We start from the raw sequence: 26,141 nt of genomic DNA on the forward strand, positions 1-26,141 counted from the left end.
TAGTTTGATGACCATCAGATTTGGTAGGATGATCATCTGTTTTATATGTTATACCTACAAATATATACAAAATAACCAGTAACTACAGCTGTCAAATAAATGTAGTGGAGTAAAAAGAACAATATTTCCCTCTGAAATGTAGTGGAACAATGAAGTACCTAAAAACTGTACTCAAGTGCAGTAATTACCACTGGATGCAACTGGAAATTAATCTCCAATATTTATATATATATATATCTATATCTATATATATATAGATATCTATATCTATAGATATATATATATATATATATATATATATATATATATATATATATATATAGATATCTATAGATATATATAGATATATATATATATCGATAAGTCTATTTCCGCAACAAACAAACACACACTCCTTTTGTGAAGTGTTACAAGGCAGACAAAGCACGTTTTGGAGCCACGGGGAGGCTGTTCAGACGAGGGTGAAGACGCTGTCACACGGTTGTGATAATGAAAGAAATCCAAGAACTCTGATGATGTAGAAACGTGTGCTCTCTATACCCATCAGCTAATTGTGAGATGCCAATGCAATATTGCCACAGACATGACAAATCCATACAGTATTTTCAGAGATTAAAAAGCAATGGTAACTTGACAGAAGCACAGTAGTGAGATGGCAAAACCCTTTGTTATCTCTTATTAATTAGAAGATTCTTTTCCAAGAATCCCCTCAATTAAGTCCAGATACAGATATTAGAAAATGACTACATGTTGCATCATATGCCAAGAAGTGTAAATGCTTTATTGTACCATGTGCTTTGTCAAACTGTACAGCATGTTCTCTTTGATTTGTTTTGTTAACTATTTATCACTGCACATAATCCCTTGTCCTGTTATACCTGCTCTGTATAGCGGTGATGTATTGTTTATCAAAGGTGTTCCAAGTTAAAACCATGTATGGGTTGTTTTCAGGACTCAACTGTCTTGTGACCGGAGGCTTCCTGCCTCTCCTCCTCCTTTCACCTTCTACCCCTAAAACATAAGCCCAGTGGTAGCAAACATTACGCAAGTTGTTGGCTGACTATCCCCAGCTAGGAGCACATGGTGTAGTCGCTTTGGTAGGAAAACAAGATCCCACGTCGAAGTGCAAGGGGAGGGCCTGTGTCACTATCGGTCAAAAGGAAGAGGGAAAGGCCATCATAAATAACTTCAGGTGGCAACAACCTCAGATACATTTGTTCAACCAATATATTGTGTTGTTGTTATCTGTCTCAGTGAATGTGTGCATCTGCGTCATTTCCACTGTGTTTTATGAATAGCATTCTCATACAGTTAGTGTTTCACATTCCAGTACAGTACTGCAGCAGAATTCAACACATTTCAAAATTGCTCTGCAAATGTTTCACCATGCAATCTTCTTTGGGCCAGTCAGCGTAAGTTCATGCATTCATTCAGGTGCATACAAACCTTGTTCAAATTCATAAAACTTTATTTACAAACTCTACAGCTGAGCTCCCAAATGTTCCTCAGATACCAAATCATGAACGAGAAAAGTACGGTACAATATTTCCATTTGATACAATGGTGCAGCCATAACAAATATAGAGTCTTGTTTTTTAATGCTTCTCTCAGTGTAAACGTCATGTAGCTTTAAGAGCTAGAGATTATATGTAATATTGTCAGAAACCTTGAAGCTACTTATTAAGTAGTAGAAAACTATAAGTTTAATAAGGTGATAATAATAGCCCGTAAATTCTGCTATCCTCATATAAAGAGTCAAAGCCTACATCTATATGACCATGTCATAAAAAGCTACACCAAACATGCTTTAATGGCTGGAAATCATTTTTGATTGATGTGTTGATGAAATGAACTTCAGCCTGAACCAGCAGGATTTGTTGTAAAAACATTCCTGTATATCTATTGTAAACAGTACAGTGCTACGCACGCGACATGCATCTGTGCATGTGAAGAAGAATGCTGTCTTGACTGCGAATGTATTCACGAAAGGCACATGTCTGGCACGTCCAAATAAAACTGTCAAAGACCGAACAGATAAGTGTGCTACAAGCAGCCAACCGTCTTATACGCTTACAATAGGGTGCATCGTTGTCTCCAGTAAGCTGCAGCACCCCAGGGTGCTGAGGCGCACCTGTTCTAAGGAACTTTCCTAGAACAAAATTCTTAGAAACAAGTAGCCTCCAGTCTGGAAAATACTCAAACTTAACCCCTAGTAAAATGTATTTGCTTTAAGTATTACAGTAGAAAGACAACAAGCACTGACATGAATCCATTATTCAGCAGTACTCCTTTAACACAGAAAGAGTTACCAAGGATTTACCAGCCTTTGTTTTATTCCGACTTTGTTCCTGTTGTGCTCTGAAAAACCTTTTGTCCTATTTTTTTTAACTGCGCTCTTGTTACGTAACCATACATAACACAGCATTTTGAAATTAATAATGTTTTTAACTGAAATCTGTTTCTAGTCCGCACACAGCTGAGATGTTTGGTCATTCCTGACCTCTCAGGCTGGGCTGTAGCATTCTGAATAACTAGCACAACGTTTTAGTGTTTACACTTATGTAATAAATCATCACTGGTGCACTCCTTTTTAGAAACTAAAGTTACACACATGGGATGGAAATGTTATGGTCATGTAAAAATATCTCTACATGAGAGGAGAGGGGGCTTTCATCATGTTACACATTGATGTTATTGCACTACAATGGAGCTGCAGCTAACAGTTATTTTTCAGTGTTTGTTAATCTGCTAATTATTTTCTCAATAAAGTAATTTGGCCTGTTAGACATCAGACAGTAGCTGACACTTTTAATTAGTTTGTTTTGTCCATGACAGATTTTTTAATTTAGCATAAGACAAAGAAAAGCAGCAGATTCATGGAGCGCTGATATAAGCAAATGTTTGGCATTTCTGCGTAAGAAAACTGTTTTAATGATTCATTATTTAAAGAGGGCACGGGCTTAGGTTGGACCAATACTTTCCACTGGTCCTCCACTTGAATAAGTCCTCATCTTAATGTAACTTTTGTGCGTCCTCTTCAGCACTGGGCCCCTAAAATCACGATGACTCTTCCTCCTTATACTAGCTGCATCTATACACGAGGCAACTGACTCACAAGCCACGAAACCGTTAAGGGTGTGTTGCCAATTCCAACATTTGCTGAGTCACATTATCTCCCAAACCCTTTTCTCTACGTGTAAATGATCACACTGCACCATCAAAACAACAGGCAGACATTACTGTGTGAACCCTGACAGAGTTGGACAACCTCCCAGCTGATTGGTTGCAGCCTGTAACCACTCCCCTTTGTACTTGGCCTCTTTCCAGTACTTTCCTTCTTGTCTTGCAACCCCTTCTGGAGCAGTCTGGTACATTCCAGAAGAGGAAAAACACAGCAGAGGGAGGGGGGAGTTTCGGAGGAAGTGACTACTCTGAGAGGAGGTAGAGAGGAGGGACAATCCTGTAAGAGGATCAGGTTTCAGCAGGCAATGAGGTCATTTCAGCGGTTGATGTTATTGGGGCAGATAGTTACATCATGTTGGTTCATTGAGATTTGTATTAACGTGTCAAATATTATTATGAATTTACTGACAGTGATGGGATGTAACTAAGTACATTTACACGTTCTTAAGTACAATTGTGAGGTTCTTGTAATTCCCTTTGACTAGTTCCATTTTTTAATTCATACTAATCCCCCAATACATCTCATTTGTAGTTGACAAGCTTAATTACTAGTTAATTTGCAGATTCAGATTATAAATACAAATTATTATCAATAGATACATTCTGGTGCATTATCATAGATTAAACAGCGTACAAAGTAGAAGTATTTAAAAGTATTTCCACCTTCATCAGCTGCAACATTTAAGTAATGAATACATCAAAGCACTAATGATAATAATTCAATAATGTGATGTAAATTATTCTGAAATGGTTCATTCTGCTACTACTACTTATCTGCTCAAATTAATATTTGAATGCAGGACTTCTACTTGTAACAGAGTATTTTTACACTGTTGTATTGGTACATTTACTGAAGTAAAAAAATTGCGTAATTCTTCCACTATTGTTATGTGTCAAGTTAGGCTGGGTCATATCAGAAATCAGTATCATATTTCTGAGTTTCCACTTTATAACAAATATATGCAGAATTGCATATTAAATAATGAAAACTTGCCACAAATGTAATTAAAAAAACTTAAGTAACGAAAATGTGCTCCAAATCATTAAGTCAACTCAGTGATAATGAAGTAAGTATTCTCACTGAAAAGATATAGCACTCTGAAAGAGGCCATGAGTACTTTTAATATAAGAATACTTCTGTACATTTTACGTAAGTACAATTTTGAATGCAGGACTTTTACTTGTAATGGACTATTATTGTTATTATTTGGGTCAGAATACTTTTTACACACATGGGTGTTTCTTGTGTACAAGATTGCTGAACATTATTTACGAAATCCAAACCATTATGACCAATAACTGCTTATAACAACAGTGTTGTTCCCAAGCATATTCATGACTGTTGACATGCAGAGCCAGGCTCATTCAAAACAAAAAGTCTCTGTGCATTCATCACAGTACAGTCTGGCCTGTTTCTTGCATAAGCAGTTTAATCGAATCATTAACCCGAGTCAGGTCTAGAAAGGCCCCACTTCCCCTCTTCATGACAATAACTGGGGCATTGGGCAGATTGCATAAAGCTTACAACATTAAACTGTAGGATTACAGTCATTTCCTCAGAACAAATGGGTTTTGGTGTCTGACGCCACCCGGTGGACAGTTTAACATGTAGTCTTTTAAACGTGTGCTGCCTCCAGAGCTTTGGTGTGTGAGGTTTGAGTCTCGTGTGACCTTCAGCTGCAGAGCGTATCTGCAACAAACACCTGCAGGTTTGACATCTGAGAACCTTCCTGGTGGCCAGAGGCCCAACGTGTGCAATGACTCAGACTTGATAATGTCTGAGTCACCAGCAGGCCATTACTTTACTCTGAGTTCATCAATAAATGTGTATAACTTTTATATGAATGGTACCAAGCCCCACATTTATTTAAATGTATGAAATTGTCTCCAAAATATAAAAAAAGACTCACAGAAACCGAAAAAAAATGTATTTTTCTTATTGTAACATTTGTACATAATACTTTCTCTGTCTGATAAAAATACCAAATTACTGCATTGATTGTTCAGATGTTTGTCAGTAACACCTGGGCCAAAGAATCAATAGATTAGGTGGGCAGTAGCCCAGTACTGTTAGCTTCAGAAAGGAAAACCATTCAGACTTCATTTAAATACTGATTGTCAAATTCAATTTATAACAGAGTGGAGGATCATTTTGATATAACAACATAGCGATTTTTTTAGAAGGACAGAAAGAAAGTATCATACTAATTTCAGATAATTTCAGACAGACAGAAAGACAAAAGCATCCTGGAATGATTGCGATTCAAATAAAATAGAAAAACATCAACACAAACATACACGTCTTAATACTGTGATAAAATGTTTGAAAACGTTTCTTAAAATGAACAGAATGCCTCACCTGACGAGGTTAAAACCTACAGTATGTGGCTAAAATAGATTACAGTACTTAAATATAAAAATAGATTTGTTCTCTTAGTTCTGCAGTCTTCTAGGTGGACGGATGTGTTCGTCTGGCATGTGTCGACCGGCCAGTTGTGCTCCCTCAGTGACACATTCGAGAAGTCATCTCTTTCTGCAGACACAATGAACACAGAACAAGGAGCTAGAGCAGTGAAAGAAATACTCCCCAAAATGTCAACACACTTACATTACGGTCATTTAGCAGACGCTTTTAAAGCGACTTACAATTCAGTCTCTATCTATACACCGTAGACGCAGCTTCGGGAGCAATTTTGGGGTCAAGTGTCTTGCTCAAGGACACAATGACATGAGACTAGTAGAGCAGGAGCCGGGGATCGAACCGCCGACCCTCTGATTGAAAGGCGGCCCTGCTCTCCACTTAGATTATTGTAAAATAGCGATTTCTAGAGATCCTGAAAACAATTATGTTGTTTAAATATGTAACATTTGCTAAACAAACATAAATGTATCTTTGAACCAAAGGTCCCCAGTCAGGGTCCCGTTTGACGTAAGTCCTTCAGAGCTCTTGCATGGTTCACAAGTCCAGTGTTTGGATAAGAGATAAAAGTCTTAAAATGAATGCGAGAGGAAAGTATCTTTTGTTATTAATCCACACAACTATAATTTGTCTTAACTTAAATGTAGGACAGAGCTTTATCCACTACTTTACTGTCTATATAAGCTTAGACTGCCTCACAGGATGTAGACTGTAGGCACAAGCCTGCTGTTGGCCATCTATCTCATGCCGCATTTTGCACCCCTTCCGCTATCTATTGTGCAAGATGATTGTAATTGGTTTAAAGAAATACAAACGAGCCAGGGTGTGTTTTTTTCCTCCTATAACAGAATGTGGATCATGTTCATCGGGAGTATGTCAGTATTGCCATATATGTCGGTTGATGAGTAATGTCTCAATTATATTGTTTGTCCATCAGAGGATACCGACAAGTTTATTTATCAACTGTTAGATGAACCGCAAAGTATTTATCAAAAGGTTTTATGTTATGTTCAGTTGATATTTTTTAAACACTCAAATATCAATAGTCCCATTTAAAATCCTGTCAAACTCTATTTTGTATATTTACACCTTTTATTGGTCTGAGAAAACAAATATTTACAACTCTCGTTTAACTAGTTTTTGGGAGAGCATTTCAAATTAAATTATTTCAAAACATATCAAACCTTTTTAAAACGTTCTAAAACCTGTTTTTTTTGCATTCAGCTCCATGTTTTGACTCACCAGGGGCTCCAGCTCTTTGTGATCCGTGAGGTTGAACTCAGTGACAAAGTAATAGAAATGCTTGTAGCAGGTATTGACATGAGCCTCGGCCCCCATCTGGCTCACGCGGTCAAAATGGTGGATGTAGACGTGGACAAACACCCGGAACAGACGAGACAAAATCTTCTTAGCCACCTGCATGAAGGTCTTAGGGAAGGGAGTACCTGCGAGTCAAACACATGGAGATGGGAGTACACCGCGGTGAATCCAAGATGACCTTATGCTAATTGCTTCACAAAAAGGAACACATTGAAATAATGATACATTTCATTCAACGGCTACAGAATATTTGAACAGAGGTTAACTTTTCAATGTGTTTCTTTGTCCTCTGGAGTCAGGTTGGATACCAGCATGCTAAGAAGGACCCAGCCAGTGTTACTTCATACATGAATGGAAAAACCAACACAACTCGGTGTGGGGGATAAGCCTTTTGCTCTCACCAAGTGATTAATTAAGTATGTCGTTTTGCTTTGACTAATTCAATAATATTTCAGGAATCTGTTCCGGAGGACACACACATCAGAGGTCATTTCTATTCATAGCCTCCTGTACGTCGTGTGACCCGTTTTGTAAACCCATTGCGTGGATGTTTCTATAGTTAGTCAGATGCCGAGGCCACAGCACACATGCACAGAGCTCCAGACTGACATAATGAGATGGAGAGAATGCCACAGCATCAGAAGATTAACTGGTGGTGTTTGCAATGTGCAACAATGTAGGTAATCTCATGAATGTGGCCTCGCAGATTAAATCTAAAACGTCTTTTGGTTACCGCAAAACTCTGTCTTCAGATTTGAAATGCCTTCATTCATTTTCCTTTGTATTACTTACACGTTAATTATTTAAGTGGCTTTTGTTTTTGGTCTTTCGTGTGACTGACATGATTCATCCATTGAAGGAAAGATAAATCATTCAAGTGGCAAAAATACAAAATATTTGCACGTTATAGCAGGGGTTCCCAACTTTATTGGCTTTTGACCCTTTCAAACTGAACAATCTCTGTTGCCTATGTCTACCGGTTGTGACCAGTTTAACCAAAGACAGATATTTTCCTGCATGTTACTAGAAACATTTTTTTCAATCCACCAAAATCTAAATAATTCAGTATTTTGCATGACAAAACTTGACTGACTGTGGTTAATCAGCAACATTGTGTTGCATGTTATAATGTATGAAATGTGCTACATAAAAAAGTGGACTAGACATTGAGCTTTTGGGATGGACACTGATTATATGGTGACATTTTATAGAGCAGATAATGAACTGAAATAGCATAATTGACAATGAAGGTAATGGCTGCTCACTGCCGTGTTTGTGACGTTTGTGTGGACATTATAAATACCGAGTTCACTACCTGATTTGAACCAACCCCTTCTTTACAGTAGGATTTATTGGAAGTTGACAACTAAACTACAGTTTCTCTCTTTTAGAAGACACATAACACCTGGATTGAAATTAATTGAAAATTCTGGATTCTTAACACACCATCCGAAGCTAATCTCGACACTTACCTACGTTGGTGGGGAAGATGTTCTCATTGTTGATTTGTACCTCAATCCAATCCATGAGCAGGCTCATGTATTTGGGGGCCGACAGTGCCGTCGGCCTCTTGTACTTGTGCTCATCCTGCCAGCGATATTCATACTTGGGCCCGCCGGACATGACGGGGCAGGTTTGGTCGGTGCAGGAGTCGCTGATGGTGCCGTAGATGAGGTTGATGCGGTTGAAGAAGTCAACGACGTGGACGGCCACCCAGTCGTTGAGGTCCTCGCCGTGGGGCAGTGACACAGCCTGCTTCAGGTCCAGCCCCGCGTTCAGAGACGCCTGTGCCTTCTTGTGGAGGTCGAAGCGCTGGGTCCCGGGCTCAAACTTGCGCTTGGGCCGGAATGTCCTGTCTTTGTTGAAGACTTGTTTCAGGGCCATGGACATGGTTGCATGTGGTGTTGCCCGGCAATTTGTTTGAATGCTTTTGGTGAATTATCTACAGTTGAAATAGAAGCAGTCAAAAGGTTGTGTAAACAACCAGTGCAGCAATGATGTTATGGACACGCTTTTGGTCTTTGTTTAGACTCAGTCTGTGATCCTGCATATGATTAGAGGAGGGAGAGAAAGAAAGGGACACAGTTTGATTCATAAATATAAATTACATTTTTTTTTAATTTTCACTTAAGCGCACACTTTCTGTCAAGCCTGATTTTAGGGTACCACCAAAACATTGCAATCTATGGCTTCTAGGAATGCACCCATCCAACTCTTTCAGTACTGATACAGATACCTGTGTTTTGGGTTTTTGGTATCGGCCCACACGACTACTGAACACCAGTGTTCAGTAGTAATAATTGCTACTATTAATCGATAAGCCGTATGCCTCACTATATGGAAGTGACTGTGATCATTAATTTATGTGTAAAGCAACATCAGGCCTAACTTAAACATTGCTTTCCTGACTTTATAAAACAAAATGTAACAAATGAATACATAAATATTGTTATCTATTATCAAAATAATAAATGGTGCTCAGCAACTTGGTAAAAAAAAAATCTTCAAAATTAACAAGAATTGCAATTCAAGTGTAATCTTTTTAATGCAGCAATATTCCCGTATATGCTTTATGTCTATAGCACAGAAACAAAGAATTGATCTAGACGGATTATCGGCGTTGTCACTGATATCCGATCCAGGTATTTGAGTCAGTATCGGCCAATTAGCTGATATTAGTATCGGCATCGGTGCATCCCTAATTTCATCACTGATTATTCTTCAAGTAATCATTTGTTCCATCAGATGTCAGAAAATAGAGATAACTGTCCATCACTTCAATTTCCTAGAGTCCAAAACCTAAACAAAAGCAGCAAATCTGTCTGAACTAAGTAATATTTGGCATTTGAAGTTTAAAACATACGTAAATTAATAATTGATGATAAAAAAAAAAGTTCAGTTGAAATAATAATAAATTAATCAAGTCATCTTTTCAGCTCTATTACAATCTAATTAAACATGTAATACATCAGAGCTGGATGGGAAATTGCACAACAATAGCATCTGTGTCCCAGTTTTTTTCATCAGCTTAAATTGCTTGTGGAGATGTGGCAGCAGAAGTATAAACCCCTCACCTACCTTCTGTTAAAATATAAATCATAACAATCTTGAGAGGTGGCATAAAGATGAAGCCATACATGTATGGTACAAGAACATAAATAAACGTGAGAGCTAATGATTATCACTAAATGCAGGACTTATTATTATGTCATTTACTAAACTACATGGTGAGAAAAAGCCAAATGAATTAATGGCAACGTGAATTCATCTTTTGCTTGAGCATCATGAAGAACAAGTCTGAACAGTGACAGCAACATCACAGATGAAACATAAACTCACAGATGAAACATCGCCTCAAAGTGAACATGAGTCATTTCCTATTTCACGTACTAATTCCGCCGTGAAACCAAGAATCTGCGGAATGACAATAAAACCAAGTCAAACCGTCTGACACCAATACAACAGGCCATTGCTGGGTTTGTTTGTGCCTTTATCCAAATATCGGCGCTCTTATCGTCCCAACATTGCGGACTTTACGTCGTGTTTAGCACACTTTAAGGGACGTAAAAGCCGAGAGATTAAACAGCAGAGCACATGACGACTGTACTAAGTTTATTTGTTACGTGACAAGCTAGCCCCGTCGGACTTGTTGCTTTGTAAAGAAGCTAACAACACAAACAAGACGGGCGCAACCCGCATTATTTCTATGTAATTCACATCACATCGTACATAAAAACCGTGTAAAAACATTCACTGTCTCAGACGGACGATGAAACGGTTGAAAGACACTTTCACGAACTTACTTGTTCCGCCTTCCTGTTCCGTCAGTTTCTTTTTTTATCGAAAATTATCTGATTACCAAACAATAGCTTTACGTCAACAACATGTATAGACTACATTATGGACACGTGGAGCGATACATGTTGTATAATTACTGGTAATTTAATAAACATGTCACTTTAATAAAGAAACTATCGTCTGACTCCTCCCTACGAAACGAAAAGTACACCAGTGTCGAGTTAGAGCTGTTTGTGTCCGCTTCCGGTCAGAACCTTCAAAATAAGGTACCCCTTTGACCAGCGTAATGTAATGCAACATGTATTCAGTTATAATTAGTAAGCACCAAACTGAAATTATATGATCAAGCACAATATGTTCAAAGCAACGGCTTCACTGCTTTTATTTCCCCCAAAATATTTCACATTATAAATATATATCCATTAAATGAGAAGAAAGGTTAGTTTCTAAAATGTCAGTTTTGAGGTACTGGTAGGCTGCATATCATTTGCACTTCCTTTTTAAGGACACTTTCCTAATTTTTCTCCACTAAATTTCGGGGGAAATATTGTATATTTTACAACACAACCATTCTCTGATTGCTGTAGTTATGAACCACTGCACAGATTAAAGATTTCACACAGCCTGAAAGCTCATAGAATATTGCAGACGTTAAGTACTTGCTTACTTGCTGACACAACTATTGAAAGCATGACATGTCTTGTTATTAATTTGAGATTCCATTATGCCCATGAATGTAACATGCAATTTGAAGGCCTGAGGTTTTACTCTGTAAAAACGTTACGCCATTATTTTGACTAATCCATCAACTTCCGGGTTTAGCGCGCCCTTCAGTTGTTGCCTGGCAGCTCAGAAGTACTTCCTTTAATACAGATTGTGACTGTAAGGCAATGGGAGCCTGACTTTTACTTAATAACACGGTCAATATAAACCACTTTAAATTAAACCACTTTAATTAAAGACGTTTAAATGATTCAAGATTAATATTTAATTAAAACCATATTGCCCCTTTTATTTATACTGATTATATAACTACTTAGTCCTACACAAAAACATCTTAAATGGATATATTTCGTCTCGAAATTTAGTAAACTTTTTCACTTGTGCCTTTTATTTTTGGAGAATATTTTAAGTAAGTACAAAAAATCTGCCTTGTGCTTTTCCAATACTGATGATGTAGTGTTCTGCACATGTACACAAGGCATGTTACTAGGAGGTTATTCCATATATTCTTTTACATGATTAATACAATTACAAATTTGGTTTTATTTATTCATCTTGAGGCCTTTTTAAAACGTGTGGGTCATCCCTCTGTAAGTCAACAATAAGAGTAATGATTATATCGTTACATTATATATGGTTTTTGTTTTTACTCTGAGGTGTCTAAAATAAAAATAACTATCATAATTATGCATGTATTACCTGATAATGAACTCAACTTATAACCTGCAAGTTGCAGGTCAACTTTGTGTTGAAGTAAACCAAAATCTTACCTTTGATAACTGACTTCACAAGGAATGTTGAAAGAATACAGTTAAAGTGTACAGTTATCAGTTTATTTCTACTTATATTGGTTTGGCATAAAAACGATGAAGTGAAGTGAAAAAGAACTTCTACATGTACCACATACTCCCATTATAGGGAGGTTGACTCTTAACATTTAAACCACCACGGATAGACAGACAGATTGAGATCCTCCTTACATTGCACACACACTTAAGTCCAATTTACAAATGCACATTTATTGTCACTGAGGCCTGTTTAGCTGTATGAGAACTGTAGTCAAAGCTTGCCAGTGTGTGCCGTTCATAAAAAGCTCTTTGTTTTGGTTGTTTAATGGCCAGTAGAAAGGATGCTTTGTGAAGCACTGGGACAGAATGTGCTTTGTTGCTGTCTACTTGATAGGCTCGCCGGTGGCTGCAGCTCCCTCAGGCTTGGCCTTGTTCGATATGGAGTAATGGTAAGACCTCATGGACTCCTCAACCTTCTTGAAGTCAGGCCGCTCTTCGTGCCTGGTGAGAGAGATGAGGGTCATTAGAATGGTTATGATTAAAGAAAGGCAATCCCAAAAGATCTTAAGAAGTCGCAGATCTGTCTGACACTGACAGAATCTCAAATGTAACATATTACATGGTGATTTGTCTTTATCTCTGTATCTCTGACTGAGGAAAATTATGTTCTCCAGACACAATATCTGCTGCTAATGCTGTTGTGGGTGACACTGTTAACTTGCTTGATAAGATGTGCCCAAGGCCTTCTTATACTGTTGATCATAACATTTTGGTTAAATAAACATCTTACCATCCATGGTTCAAATCGTATCTCTCTGGTAGATTTCAGACTGTTTTCAAATCAACTCAAATCAACAAATATTTTCCAGCTAAAAATGACATTGTCATTCTTATGCTGACGATAACATGTTGCGTGTCATCAGCTCTAACGCAAATCTTCTTCAGGTTACAGTCTTTTAACAACCTCCAAACCTCTTTTCATTAATCTTAAAAAGAGTAATGAAAAAAATAATGTATGCAATATACAAGAGAACAGAGCTTTAATGTTCTGAGCCATAGCCTTAATGGAAATCTATTAGATACAATACAACATTGTAAGTACTTAGGAATTTGTAGATAGCAGATTGTCTTACTGAACTCACATTAACTTACTCAATAACAAAAACAGTCAAATTGGATTCTTATACCAGAACAGAGCATGTTTCACTTTTTTAAAACAAAAAAGCAGTGTTTTCATTTATGTGCCATGTTATTTAACTTGCTGAAATGTTTCACTTCTTTGGTGCAATAGCCTCAGATAACCATGACACCAAATCACAGAAAGCATTAGTTAAATTTCCTGAACTGGGCAAACTATGCTGAAGTTATAGACACTAATTCCTCAGAGGGACTTTGAAGTTCTACTGTGTGATATATTTAATAATACCTGTGACTGTTTTAATGAGTGTATGTGTGTGATGACTGCTTTGTGTGACTGAATTCTGTTGTTGTATCTTATATTTATGGTCTGTCTTTTGAAAGGGATTTAGAGCAGAGTCAGACGATCAGTTTCTTACTTGTATGTCCAGCACTCTTTCATCACTGTATACATTCGCTCTGGACATGCTGTTGGACACTCCATGCGGTTGCCACTGTCAATGAAGCGCATCACCTCTGGTCCTTTCATTTTCTAGACAAAATTGGGACACAAAAAGAGCTGTAATTCAAGCTAATATGTACAATTGATAGATGACTTTGATGGTGCTCTGCAGAAACACTTGGTACCTTGTAAGGTTTCCCTCCGTAGGCAAAGGCCTCCCACATGGTGACACCAAAACTCCACACGTCACTTTTACTGGAAAATTTGTGGAAATTTATACATTCTGGAGCGTACCACTTCAGAGGCCATTTACCTGCAGTACGAGCCTGTACAACACAACATGTATGACAACAAGCAACATGTCAGCCCACTTCAGTATTGATACAGTAATTAGAGATGACATACTGTATTTAAAGGGGTAAGGGTCGTGGGGTGCTTTAAGGATGGGCAAAGGATGCTGCAAGATTTGTTCATTTCCATATTTTGAATGCAACTCTTCTCCACATTAAAAAAAATGGTTTACCTTATCTACATTTTATTACATATAACGTCTTAAAATCTATCAAAACAGAAGAAATAAGCAATACATATTGTATTCACTATATGTGAGCTAATTTTACTTTTGCAAAAAACATAGCATACCAATTTTGATGTACAACTTTGAACAAGTTCAATATTTATCTGTAAATCCGTACTGCAAAAGTGTCTAAAACCTCTGTCTTTTTTGGATTGAGAACAGACCTATATTATTTAACTTAATACTGTTGTTAATATACGTCACAAGTTTATGTTTGGTAGAGGGGGACATTGAGGGGATGGATTTGCAAAGCGAATATTTCTCAAACAATGAAAGTGTTTTTGAATTATACAGTATAGTGTTCAGTTGAATATTATTTCTTTGGAGTCTGGAATTCCTGGGACTTTCTGATCCCGACACTCCTTCCAGATGTAGATCAATAAACCCGTAAAAAGGAAATCCACTGAGTCTTTACTTTAGTTTGCACAGAGCCAGTAACACCTTTGGGTTTGTATGTGAGCAGGGGAGTTCAGTAATTACCAGAAAAGCAGTCAATTTAAGACATGCTTTACATGTTTGCATTAGCTGCAACGCTGATAATCCCTGCACCCCCGTCCTTTAGTGGTTGCGTCACTTTGTCTTGCAGTACAACAACTTGAACAAAATCTGTTGTACATACCTTGTAATAGTTGTCATTTGCTCCGAGGGCCTTGGAGAGCCCAAAGTCACTGATTTTGGCAAACTGCTGCTTGACCAGCAGGACGTTACGAGCTGCTAAGTCTCTGTGCACAAAGTTCTTCTCCTCCAGATACTTCATGCCCATCGACACTTGGTGCATCAGGTCGACAATGTGCTCCACAGTTACAGTATCCCTATGGAGTCAAAAACACTGATCGTCACAGTTATCAGACCACGATTAAGGATATGTTCTCTTTTCCTTTTAGACATTTTAATTTTGCTTATTTAAATCAAGGGTCTGACGAAAGATAATGTTCCCAACCTTGGGGTCCTACATAAATCTGAGGAGTCACAAAATGATTAAAGAGATACGAAATAAGAATACTAACACAAAAATGTTTTCATAAAAAAAAAACATGTTTCATTTTGTCTTGTGAAATACAGGATACTATCAACACATGGAGCCTCCAATAATACTTCAAATGAAAACTCAGAAGGAAAAAAAACACTCTTTGATCTCATAACATTTAGTAATGTCCAGAGAGGGTTGTAAACAAAAGTGACTTGAATTACAGTACGGGCACTTTCCTTACTAAGTATGATATAAAGTAAGAGGAACATCTGTACCAAAATGTATACTAATAATGACTATTTCTAAATCATCAGAGGCGGTAACTCACTTATTGGAGGAGAGGAACTTGTTGAGAGGTCCGGCGGAGGCCATCTCCATGACCAGCATCAGATTCTCAGCGTTGCACAGACCCAGCATGCGGACGATGAAGGGGTTGCTCAGCTGGTGCATGATCTCTGCCTCCCTCATCATCTCCTCCTTCACCAGCTTCTCGTTCTCACTCTTCAGGACTTTGATGGCCACATCAATCTGGCCCCTGAGAGAAAACAACCCATAAACATTTTGGATGAACAAGACCGTGTGGCATCTGGAGGCCACTGGCTTCTTTTAAAAAAACAAGTTTATGTTTCATAATGTATTAGTCCTCACGACTCAGTCTTTAGGACTCCTTTCTTGACGCAGCCAAAGTTCCCAGAACCAAGCTCCACTTCATCGATCAGCAGCTGACTCCTCTGGATATTAAACCTCCTCACTTCATTCGGGTTGTGGTACGGGTTGAATCCACTGCAGTCCATCGGCAGAAGCTCGCGGTTTGCAGGCACAGTGGTGACCGGCCTTGAGGCCGCTGCAACAGCTGACAAGTGAAGGTGCAAACCACATAGAGTAAAATGCAACTTTGACAGGTTTGTATGTGCTATACATGCTATTAAACAGCTGTCAGCATTTTCAGCATGGTTTTCAGTAGGCAATAGGATCTTTTTTTCAATTATTTAACTGATTGTAAAAGCTTGTGTGTACTTGAGTGAGTTTGGAAATGCTGCTGCAGTAACTGTAAAATGAATGCAGGCAGTGGTGTAAAGTACTTGACTACAGTTTTTAGGTACTTGTATTTTACTTGAGCATTTACATTTTATGTTACTTGATACTTTTTTTTAATACATGAATCTGACGCACAGTATACAAAATACGGTGCATTGTTACGAACGAGCCAACAATATATAAAGTACTTTAAAATCAGCTTCACCACCAGCTACAACATTAAAATGCTGCTCATGCATTACAAGCGTAATAATACTTTTGTATTAATGTACTATAATATAATGTACTTTTACTTTTGACAGTACTTTTTTTTTTTTTTTTGCCGATAAAAATATACTTCTTAATTATTATTAGTTTGAATTACTTAAGACTTTTGTACTTTTACTTGAGTACGATTTTGAATGCAGGCCTTCTACTTGTCATTGAGTATTTTTAAACTGTTGTATTGCTACTTTTAATAAAGTGAAAGATCTGAATACTTCATTCCCTGCCGATTGTATCATTTTGTTTTGTGCTGTTTCGTATGTACTTTCTTGTTCAGTGTTGTGTGTTTTAAAGGCACATCTAGGGACAGGCATTGCAGACTTGCTTGGGCTATACAATCTGTGGTATGTGGTTTTGGTTCAGATACTTCATCTGTAAAAATCTACATTAAATTAAAGTTATTTTTGCTGCAAGTACATATAACAGAGCAGCTATGTGAGAGATACGCTGGTTGTACTTCAGGTGTCTGACCTTGAGGTGGCGGTGTGTATCCATTTGTCCGCCTCTGAAAGAGAAACGTTCAAATTAATCTCAGAGAAAGAAACATTTGCTGACTTAAACAAAACAGGATGTTGTCAGTACTCACTGTTGCAGGAAGGCTGGGTGTCTCTGAAAGATTTTAAAATTAGACATTTACAAACTATTCCAGCCATATGTGTAATGATCAACTAGGTTGAATGTTACAAATAACCCACAAACATGAACTGGAAACTCAGTGAGATTTACAGCAAGTACATAATGTTGATATGCCGGAGAAAAAGAAATTAGATGTTCAGTACTTTCAGCATTTTTTCCGTTAACACACGCCTCCCCAAGAACAGTCACCAGGCCATCAGCTTTCATCTTCAGGTACTCAACCAGCTAGAGAGATTGAGATAACATTACATTTTAGAAAGAAAAAAAAAGGCCATCTTTCAGTTTCAACATAATCACTAGATAACACAAGAAGAGAAGAAGATGGAGGGCCAACCTGCCAGACTGTGTCAAACTTTGTTCCCTCTGGCATGGAGTATTTCCCTGATTTGTCTTGGAGGATCTGGTAATGGTACACTGTTTTCCCGTACACCATGGAGAGAGCAAAACTACCCGACTCATCTCTGTCTCTCACTCTGAGAACCAAAAAATAGTGTTGCTTAAAAACTGCACAAAGACCTTACAAAAAAAAAGACAAGAGATGCAAAAACATCACCTTGAGCAACTTACAGAAATTTGCCATCTGGTTGTGCTCCAGAGTAAAGCCGCCTTTCACTTTCCTGTCGGGTGACTTTACTGTGATACCAGGGCATCTTCTCGTGGGCCGTGGTGGCAATCAGTTTCTCCAGCTGAGGAGCTTGACTGATGATGGCCTGCTCCATGGCTTCTCCCTGGGCAGAAAAAAAATAGCCAAAGAAACAGACAAATTTACAAATTTAAATTAATAGGCAGTTACTTTGCATGGTTCAAGATCCCGATATGCACAAATCCATTCAGCAAAGTCTGTAAAAGTGTTTGCCTCTGAACACCTGATAGCCTGCAGAGATATATTTTACTATTAAAGAGGTGCACATCACATTTTGCATGTAAAATGTACTAAAAGTAGAGAAATAGCTCCTGTGAACTATGATAAATGACATTATTACATCGTTAGTACTGATGCTTTGATGCATAAAGAGCATTTTACAAGGGAGGAGAAGCACCATTACAGTCATAAAAGTGACATAAGTTCAATGGTAGACTTGTAACTTTATATGCGGTTAGGTAGTTTTCTCCAGTGGTAACCTTGTGTTCAATCATCCTCCAGAGGTCACAAAATAAATCTGACGGGTCAATTTTTACTTTTCTTTAATCTTTGCTTCTTTCTATCTTTTGTAAAATATCGAATGATTTTTTCTAGTTATTTAAATTAAATAATTATATTTTAGAAGTTTTGGGAAATGTAATTTCAGTGAAAAACAAATGGTCACAGAACTGATCTGAAATATATAAACTAAAAATTGCTTTTTCTGTGGGTCACAAGTCCAAAAAGAATGGAATGAAACCATTCGTTTAATCTTCAGCAGTGCATGGTATTTAATGAGCTTTTCATATGTTTTTGTGTAAATGTTTAACTTGCAAAGTAACTCGTAGAGTAGAAAGTACAATATTTCCTTTTGAAATACAGTTCAACAGAAGTAAAGAACCTCAAAATTACATGAGTAAATCTACTTAGTTACTTTCCACCACTGCTAAGAGGTCCTACTGCAGAGACGACTATGATTTCTCTGGCTCCTCTTGATCGCTGCTGGGAGTCCACATACATCTGGAGCCAGTTTGGCTGTTAAGCAGAAGCCCACCAGTGATAAAAGGCTACTGGTCTCAGTGTGTAACTGTCTGCAGCAGGAGACAAATCATAAAACTACAGGATTTTGGATTGAAGTTGGACTTCATAGAGCCAGACCTCAAACTGAGTAAACAATAACACTAAACAAAAGGTGCAATTTCCGAAATCACCTGGAGATTCTTTCCTATTTTGTGTGTGTGTGTGTGTGTGTGTGTGTGTGTGTGTGTGTGTATTCTGTTATTTGGGTGAACTGACCTGCGGTGGAAGAACTACTCAGATCCTTCACTTAATAATAAAAATGAATACTACAGTGTAAAAATACTCCTTTACAAGTCCTGCATTAAAATCATACTTCTGTAAAAATATTATCAGTAAGATGTACTTCAAGTAAAAGTAGTCATTATGCAGTAAACTGTGAACTGTAACCCATTTAATATGATATGACTTTATCAGTGGAGCTAGTTTAAACTTCTTTAATTACAGTACAGATAGTTTAGTACAGTGGTTCCCAAGCTAGAGGTCGGGTCGTTCCAAGTGGTCACCAGATGTATCTGAGGGGGTCATGAGATGATTAATGGGAGAGGAAAGAAGAAGCAGACGAACACGCTCTTTCAGGTGTGTAAGAGAGGGACGAGTAGATCAAAAGTAGCAGACAAACTCACACATACTGTCTAGCCAAATGGCTGTGAAAAAGAAAATGGTTAAAACTTGATTTAATGTGTTTTACTTTAAAAGTTTATCATGTGTATGTGTTTTAAGGAAAATCTTATTTTGCACAGTAACTATATCTGTCAAATGAATGAAGTGGAGTAAAAAGTAGACTATAATATTTCCCTCTGAATTGTAGTGGAGTACACATAATAAAGTAACTTATATTCAAACTTTTAATTCAGCATAGCAATTGAGAAAATCAAATTAGTTACGTTACACCACTAGAACTGACCCTTTAATTACTAAATGCATGTCTTGCATTTATTAATTATGGCTGCACTTATTTTAATTCCTAGAGACTGCAAACTGTACAACAGTACCCATCAGCCTCAGCAGAGCCTCACCTCCAGGCTCCAGGTCTGCTTCACATACTCCCTCAGCATGTTTTCTCTCAGGCTGTCGAACACGCCGGGACGTATCGCTGTATCTGGGGAGCGCAGACAGGGTTTCCTCAGGGCGCACACCAGCCCGTCGGGGTCTTTGCTGTAAAACTCGCAGAGCTCTGCGGGTCCACAGTGAGGCTTCCCTCCTGTAAAGCAGTAAGTCCCGTTGAGCTGCTTTTCCACGGGGTAATGGTGAAACTCCAGGTTCCACACGACAGACAGGACGTAGCCTCCCAGACTGCGGAGACACTGTCGCAGCAAGAAGATCCCATCGGCCATCCCGGCCAGCTTCAGGTGCTGCTCAGCGTCTGAGCGACTGATGCTGCCGTAGTAGAAAGGCAGCTCGGCCGCCGGGTCGATGGACATGGTGAAACCTGGGCGAGATGAACTAGAGGTAGATGGTGGAAATTAATTAGAGAGATAGAAAAGGAAAGCATTTAAGCAACACCTGCATTACAAAACAGCTGAATATGCTGGTTCAGTAGCACAATGTGTGCCCAGTACGCTCACAGCGCATGACCTCTGACCTTTCAGCCTTTTAGCCCCAACCTCCCCTCCATTGTCTGCTAAAGCAACCACAATTTCTCATCTACCAAAATTACAAAATAGGATCTACATGGAAATACAGTTTGAAAATGGACAACATTCAATGCTAAGAGTTTTTCCAGAAAGCAAAAAACATCATCATGCTGTGAACCTCAACTCCTCTTCTTCTCTTTCTCTTTTTCAGGACTGTCAGCTCTGCACAGACGAGCTGTGAGGTGTCATATATCTGGATGATATTTAGCAAGAAGCACCCACACTGCATCAACGTTGCAGACGAACAAACTGGTGACAAAACCCACAACAGGAAGTTGCAGTCCGCCCTCACAGCCTTCTTTCTCCAGCGTCTTGTTCTTCCGTTGAACAGGTGCTTTTTGCTTCTAGATGATTCCTTCTGCTTTAGAGACACAAGTTTGTAAGTTTTCCTTCATGGGAGGAAAACTTCATGGGGTAAATGTAACCCACCTACATCTTTAAAACATCTACAACGTGGTGTGTCTGTTAGGGATCTTATACAGTATAAGGCTTCAGAAGAGGGGAAGACATCAAGAAAAGATTAAAATCAAGCCGGTTTGGATTGCCGTGTAGAACGGTTATGTGATAGCAGGCGGAAAATTCAACGATCTCTGACAGAGGTCACAGTACGTCAGCTCACACCACACAGAGAGGAGATCGTCTAAATATACAGACACGCTTGTGATATTAAGGATTAAGATTTTATGACAAATCACATCAAATAAAAACTAAAACCATTTCTACCTGTGTGTTGGAAACTTATCAGTCAATTATGCCAATTTGACTTTGTTAGATTTTACAATCTCCCTGAGTTTCCAGTCTTGTTGTGGATGGAAAATGCGTTGATGGGGGATTTACTGAAGTTTTTGTTTTTATTGAAGTTAAAAGTTCAAGACATGTTATGGAGTTATGGAAAAATGTATCAGCTATTTAACTTAACTTAAGGAAAACTATTTTGATTTATTGACTCGTCATAAGTCATACATACTGAATGGAAAAGCTCCCACTCACGTTTTTTTTAATTGAACCTGAACAGTTTTAAATTTTTTCTGTAAGAGCCAAATAACTTTTTAATCTAACACCTCACGTTGTCACACTATGTAAAGTCGTAAAGAGAGAAACAAAGTAAGTGAATGAAAACCTCAGCTTCCTGGCTACAAAGCAGTGTTGCTGCCCACATCCACAGTGGACAACCGAGCAGAAACACATAGTTGCCACAAGACATATAGGACCCACCACTACAAAGACCTCCAGACCCGACGATGTGGACAAACAAATACTCTGCACGTCTCCAGACAAACTGGGACATCACAATAATGCATGAGTACCTCATTACCTTTTTGGTTCTTTAGGATATTTCAATCAATGTAGTTCAGTTTCGGTGACTCTTAATGTACTTTGCTTGGGTTGTTGTCATTGTTATGTTAAGGTCATATTGTGCTATACCTCCAAGATATTTACTGTTGTTTAATTGATTAGTTACAGGAAATTGACTGATTAACTTAACTTAAAATGAACTATTTTGATTATTTAAGTCATTTATAGAGCCACACTTCTCATATGTGAGAATTTGAGTATTTTTATGATTATAAATTACATTGTCTTTCAGACTGATCAGCTTGAACTACGGGAAACTGTGATTGGCCTTTTTAAGTAATGCATAAACAATGAATCGATAACAGATTAATTAATGATAAGAATGATCAAATAATTATCCTGTACAACATTTTGCATTTTGAGATGGCACATGTCAGCCAAAATCGATGTAAATAATTATCTTTAACTCTGTTTTCATCTTCTTTTTTTATTTTATATAAATTCCCAGTTAACGCTGAGCAAGATAGATAGCAGTGATACAATTTCTAAATTCATTACAGACTTCAGTAATATTACATGAACAAACTTGAACTGAAAGAGAAAGTTCATTTAATTACAGAAACCAACAAACCATCCTGACACACAATGTGACAGGAACATTAGCCACACTGCTGTTAAACGACACAACCAAACTAACCATTGATCGTTTTCCAACAAAACATAAAAACGTCCACTTATGACAGCAGCCGAGTCTTTCCTCAGCCTGTGTTCTTTTCAAAATGTAATTTATATGGCACTTGTATATCATGAAACACAAACGCAAAGGTTGGAGAGAGATGAGGTGACACATGGCAGCTTTAAACCCACAGTGTAGTGTCATATCCTTCTTTTTGTTTTGGCTCAAAAGATGCTTAAAATGACAGAAACTAGATAAAAGCAATGTAAAACAAACTTTATTGTGCATAAAACATACTTTTGTAAATGAGGTGTTGCAGAGTGAGCAGATGGTGACCCAGTGAGCAGTGGAAAAAGTAATGTGAGTCACTCTGTTTTCAACAAGCAGAGGATAAATGACACGCCAAAATCTACAGCCCCCAGTGTTTGTTTTCCTGGCATGATTTAGGTCATCCGAGACCCCTCACACACAAAGTAAATGTGATTAAATATAATTAAATACAAAACAAAAACCAACCAACCAAAAGTCATCAAGTAAAACATATCCGTTTTGTAGAGAAGTGACTGTATCAGGTCAATCAATCTTTATGAAAAGCTCAGGCACACAGTTTTCTTACCTAGTAAAATAGTTATTATGATAAAGCTCAGCTTTTTTTAAGTACATTTTTAAATGTACTTAAAGTAAAACAAGACTATAACTCGACATCCATACTAGCAGCTCTGAGAGACTGCCCTTTGGTGTAGCTGTGTTTCCAGCTAAAAGCTAACATCATCATGCCAACATGCTCACAATCATGTGAGTCGTTAGTTTTGCAGGTGTCCTAAACAAGAAAATATTGTTGCTAGCGGAAATTTCAGGCAAACTTGTGACAATTCATTCTATGGGAAACGTGGATGTGTGAGCCAAAATGGATGCCAATCTCTCCTGTAGATGTAGAGATATTTCACTGATAATAATTGAAACCTCTGACCTGCTGGTAGCGCTAGAAGAAAAATCCGGGGATCTCCAAAAGTCAACAGGATTCATCCTTTGGGGATCATAAATGTCTGCACAGAATCTCATGGCAACCACAGTGGACTGACTGACCAGCAGACATTAGCCTCAATAGAGCTGCTGGCATGACCTCTAATGTCAGAAACAGACTTACAAAACAACATGTCTGGCATTTATGTAAAGGATCATTAACCCCATCCAATAATAAATATTACAAAGAATATGACTGTTTTTCAGTGTAACATGACACCCAAACCTCTCAAAAATGTCAAGACTTCAGTAGCACGCTAATGTTGCCGTTACAGGATCAAGCAGGGGTCATGTAAATAGTGACCTCTTTATGTCGGCTTGAAAAGACTAAAAACACAAAACCAAAGCCTCCCAACACCGTCAAGACTCAGCAGCTCATTCGTGCAGAGACATTTAAATTATTTTACTGTTGTTAATCATACATGTAACACCATGACGTCAGTGATTTAACTTCTAACCACTAAAAGCTGTTTTATTTTGTAGATTACGTGGTTCATATTGAATCAAGAGCATTCCAGTGATATCTATTCAGCTATTAAAGTAATTTTAGTTCATGATTATTTTGGTTGTGTTATCAGGAAGTAAGCTTGTTATTATGTTACTCACAGCATTCCTCCTGATATACATCAGCCTTTGAGACTGTGTAGGCATCCTCCACATACAGATAATGTGCCCTTTAAAACCTCAACAGACCAAAACTTCCCTTTGTTTCGATGATGATTAGAAAACAACTAAAGACGTAGGCTGACTTGGATAAGAGGCTCATCTGCGTATCAGATCAGGGGCCGAAATGCTCCAAAGTGAAGCATAACTTCCTGCATTAATGGAAACAAAATAACATTCAAATAAACAGTTTGGATGTGTTCTTTTGCCATGATTTAGGTTATACTCTAGAACAAAATGAGCCTGTTGAGATTTAAATTGTTCAGAAAAGTGCCATTTTTTAAAAACATTTTAAAATCTAAATTTATCTTCCAAACACAAGCTCTTGAACAGTTGTTCCATTTCTGTTAATCAAAAACAATACATAAAACCACTGCAGCAAGCTGTTAATGAGACCTCATTATAATAAGGCATTTAAATCTGAAACTAAATGTAATGTTCAAATTGTCTGTAAACGCTCTCACACTTACACTGCTAATTCACAAGCACATATTGTGCATAAATCCCTCTCTCTGCTGTCCAGACCAATATCGTCAGACTGCGGCTGGAACATTTTGCAGATATGCTTCAGCCCAGGAACCAAAAATACATCCAGTAATTTCAAGAAAGGTTAGAGGCGATAAAATGCACACGCACAGACCTCTTTACCCATTTTTGGTTTCCTATTTCAAGGCACAATGAAAGCAGCTATTTATATTTTTGCACATGTAATCTTAACTTTTGTAAGCCAGCGCAACAATGCCTCAATCCTCAATTCATTTTTACAGCTCAAACACATTTCGTGGAAATACGAAAACACCCATTTAAATTCGAAGGAGAAATAAGAATATAAATATCATAGATTATTGTAGGTTTACAGACTCAATTTGGATTAAATTACTGTGAGTTACTTTTGAACACAGCCAACTGCTGCTATTAAACTACTGTATACTGAAATGTGTAGTTTCAAGTGTGTGGCATTTAATAAAGAAAAATAAAGATAATTAACAACCTGTACATCATCCCGTACTTTAGGTTTTTGTTTATATATTGCATTATTTCAATACAACTTTGCCTCAGGCCTAGTCTTAACTTTATCAAACCATCACCTTCTGTATCATCTTTTTGTTTATGAGATATAAATATGTGTAGTCCACCAATACAAAACACGGCTGCTGTTAAATCAGATATAACAATAAAACCTACTTACAGTACGTTTCACTGCTTCACCACTAAGTAGAGCGACGTTGTTGCTTTAGAGACAAAGATATATCTGTTGATCTGACAGCAGTGTAGCTAGGCGCTGTGAAAACGTGGGGGTTAGAGACAATGACACACACATACAGACGCGCACACGCACACGCACACACACACACACACACACACACACACACACACACACACACACAGATGCACAAACCTCTGAATGCAGTCACCTATCAAGTTCCTCTTTTGAGCTCTTTAAATCCTGATTGATCAATAGCAAACTTAAGAATACTGTTGCAGAATATACAAGTATGATTTACTAAACAACAACGGAATAGTTTGACATTGTGGGAAATATATTTATTCTATTTCTGGCTGAGAGTTAGATGAAAGAATAGCTGAATATGTGTATTTCCCTAAATCAAATGTAAAACTATTACTTTACATATGTTGTGCTGTACTTTTCATCACAGAATAAGCATTATGCCACGTACACAGACTACTCCAACACCTGCGCAATAACCACAGTATTAATAGCAGAGATACTATGAGTAACCCCTCCAAACCCCAAGACCCTCACACTCTCAAGACCCCCACCTCCACGGCTGCAGCTGCTTCCTTGGAGTCGTGGATAAGGCAGCCAATCAGCAGGATCCCTCTAAATCAA

The 26,141-nt window shown here is 37.9% G+C and overlaps 2 protein-coding genes across 4 annotated transcripts; both read right to left on the reverse strand.

Moving 5' to 3' along the window:
- Window positions 1-5,096: 5,096 nt before the first annotated feature.
- mob3a (MOB kinase activator 3A) lies at window positions 5,097-10,929 on the reverse strand. Of its 2 annotated transcripts, none has more exons than XM_068707575.1 (4): window positions 10,726-10,929; window positions 8,395-8,864; window positions 6,845-7,047; window positions 5,097-5,716 (listed from the first exon to the last, which is right to left on the reverse strand). In XM_068707575.1, exons 2-4 carry the CDS (start codon window positions 8,810-8,812, stop codon window positions 5,687-5,689), a joined length of 651 nt encoding a protein of 216 aa, XP_068563676.1. In that variant the 5' UTR covers window positions 8,813-8,864; window positions 10,726-10,929; the 3' UTR covers window positions 5,097-5,686. The 2 variants fall into 2 exon arrangements, with proteins under 2 accessions (XP_068563676.1, XP_068563675.1); XM_068707574.1 differs by having other exon boundaries at window positions 8,395-8,966.
- Window positions 10,930-12,254: 1,325 nt separating this feature from the next.
- zap70 (zeta chain of T cell receptor associated protein kinase 70) lies at window positions 12,255-25,573 on the reverse strand. Of its 2 annotated transcripts, none has more exons than XM_068707571.1 (13): window positions 25,479-25,573; window positions 20,014-20,440; window positions 17,863-18,023; window positions 17,630-17,768; window positions 17,439-17,520; window positions 17,246-17,268; window positions 17,131-17,164; window positions 16,006-16,210; window positions 15,686-15,892; window positions 15,007-15,199; window positions 13,996-14,136; window positions 13,788-13,900; window positions 12,255-12,732 (listed from the first exon to the last, which is right to left on the reverse strand). In XM_068707571.1, exons 2-13 carry the CDS (start codon window positions 20,416-20,418, stop codon window positions 12,615-12,617), a joined length of 1,821 nt encoding a protein of 606 aa, XP_068563672.1. In that variant the 5' UTR covers window positions 20,419-20,440; window positions 25,479-25,573; the 3' UTR covers window positions 12,255-12,614. The 2 variants fall into 2 exon arrangements, with proteins under 2 accessions (XP_068563672.1, XP_068563673.1); XM_068707572.1 differs by lacking the exon at window positions 25,479-25,573 and adding an exon at window positions 20,750-20,845.
- Between the last annotated feature and the right edge of the window lie 568 nt (window positions 25,574-26,141).

The sequence above is a fragment of the Cebidichthys violaceus genome, unplaced genomic scaffold (genome assembly GCF_023349555.1).
Source record: "Cebidichthys violaceus isolate CVI_PGR_0920_01 unplaced genomic scaffold, fCebVio1.0.p SCAF_13, whole genome shotgun sequence".
Classification (NCBI taxonomy): Eukaryota; Metazoa; Chordata; class Actinopteri; order Perciformes; family Stichaeidae; genus Cebidichthys; species Cebidichthys violaceus.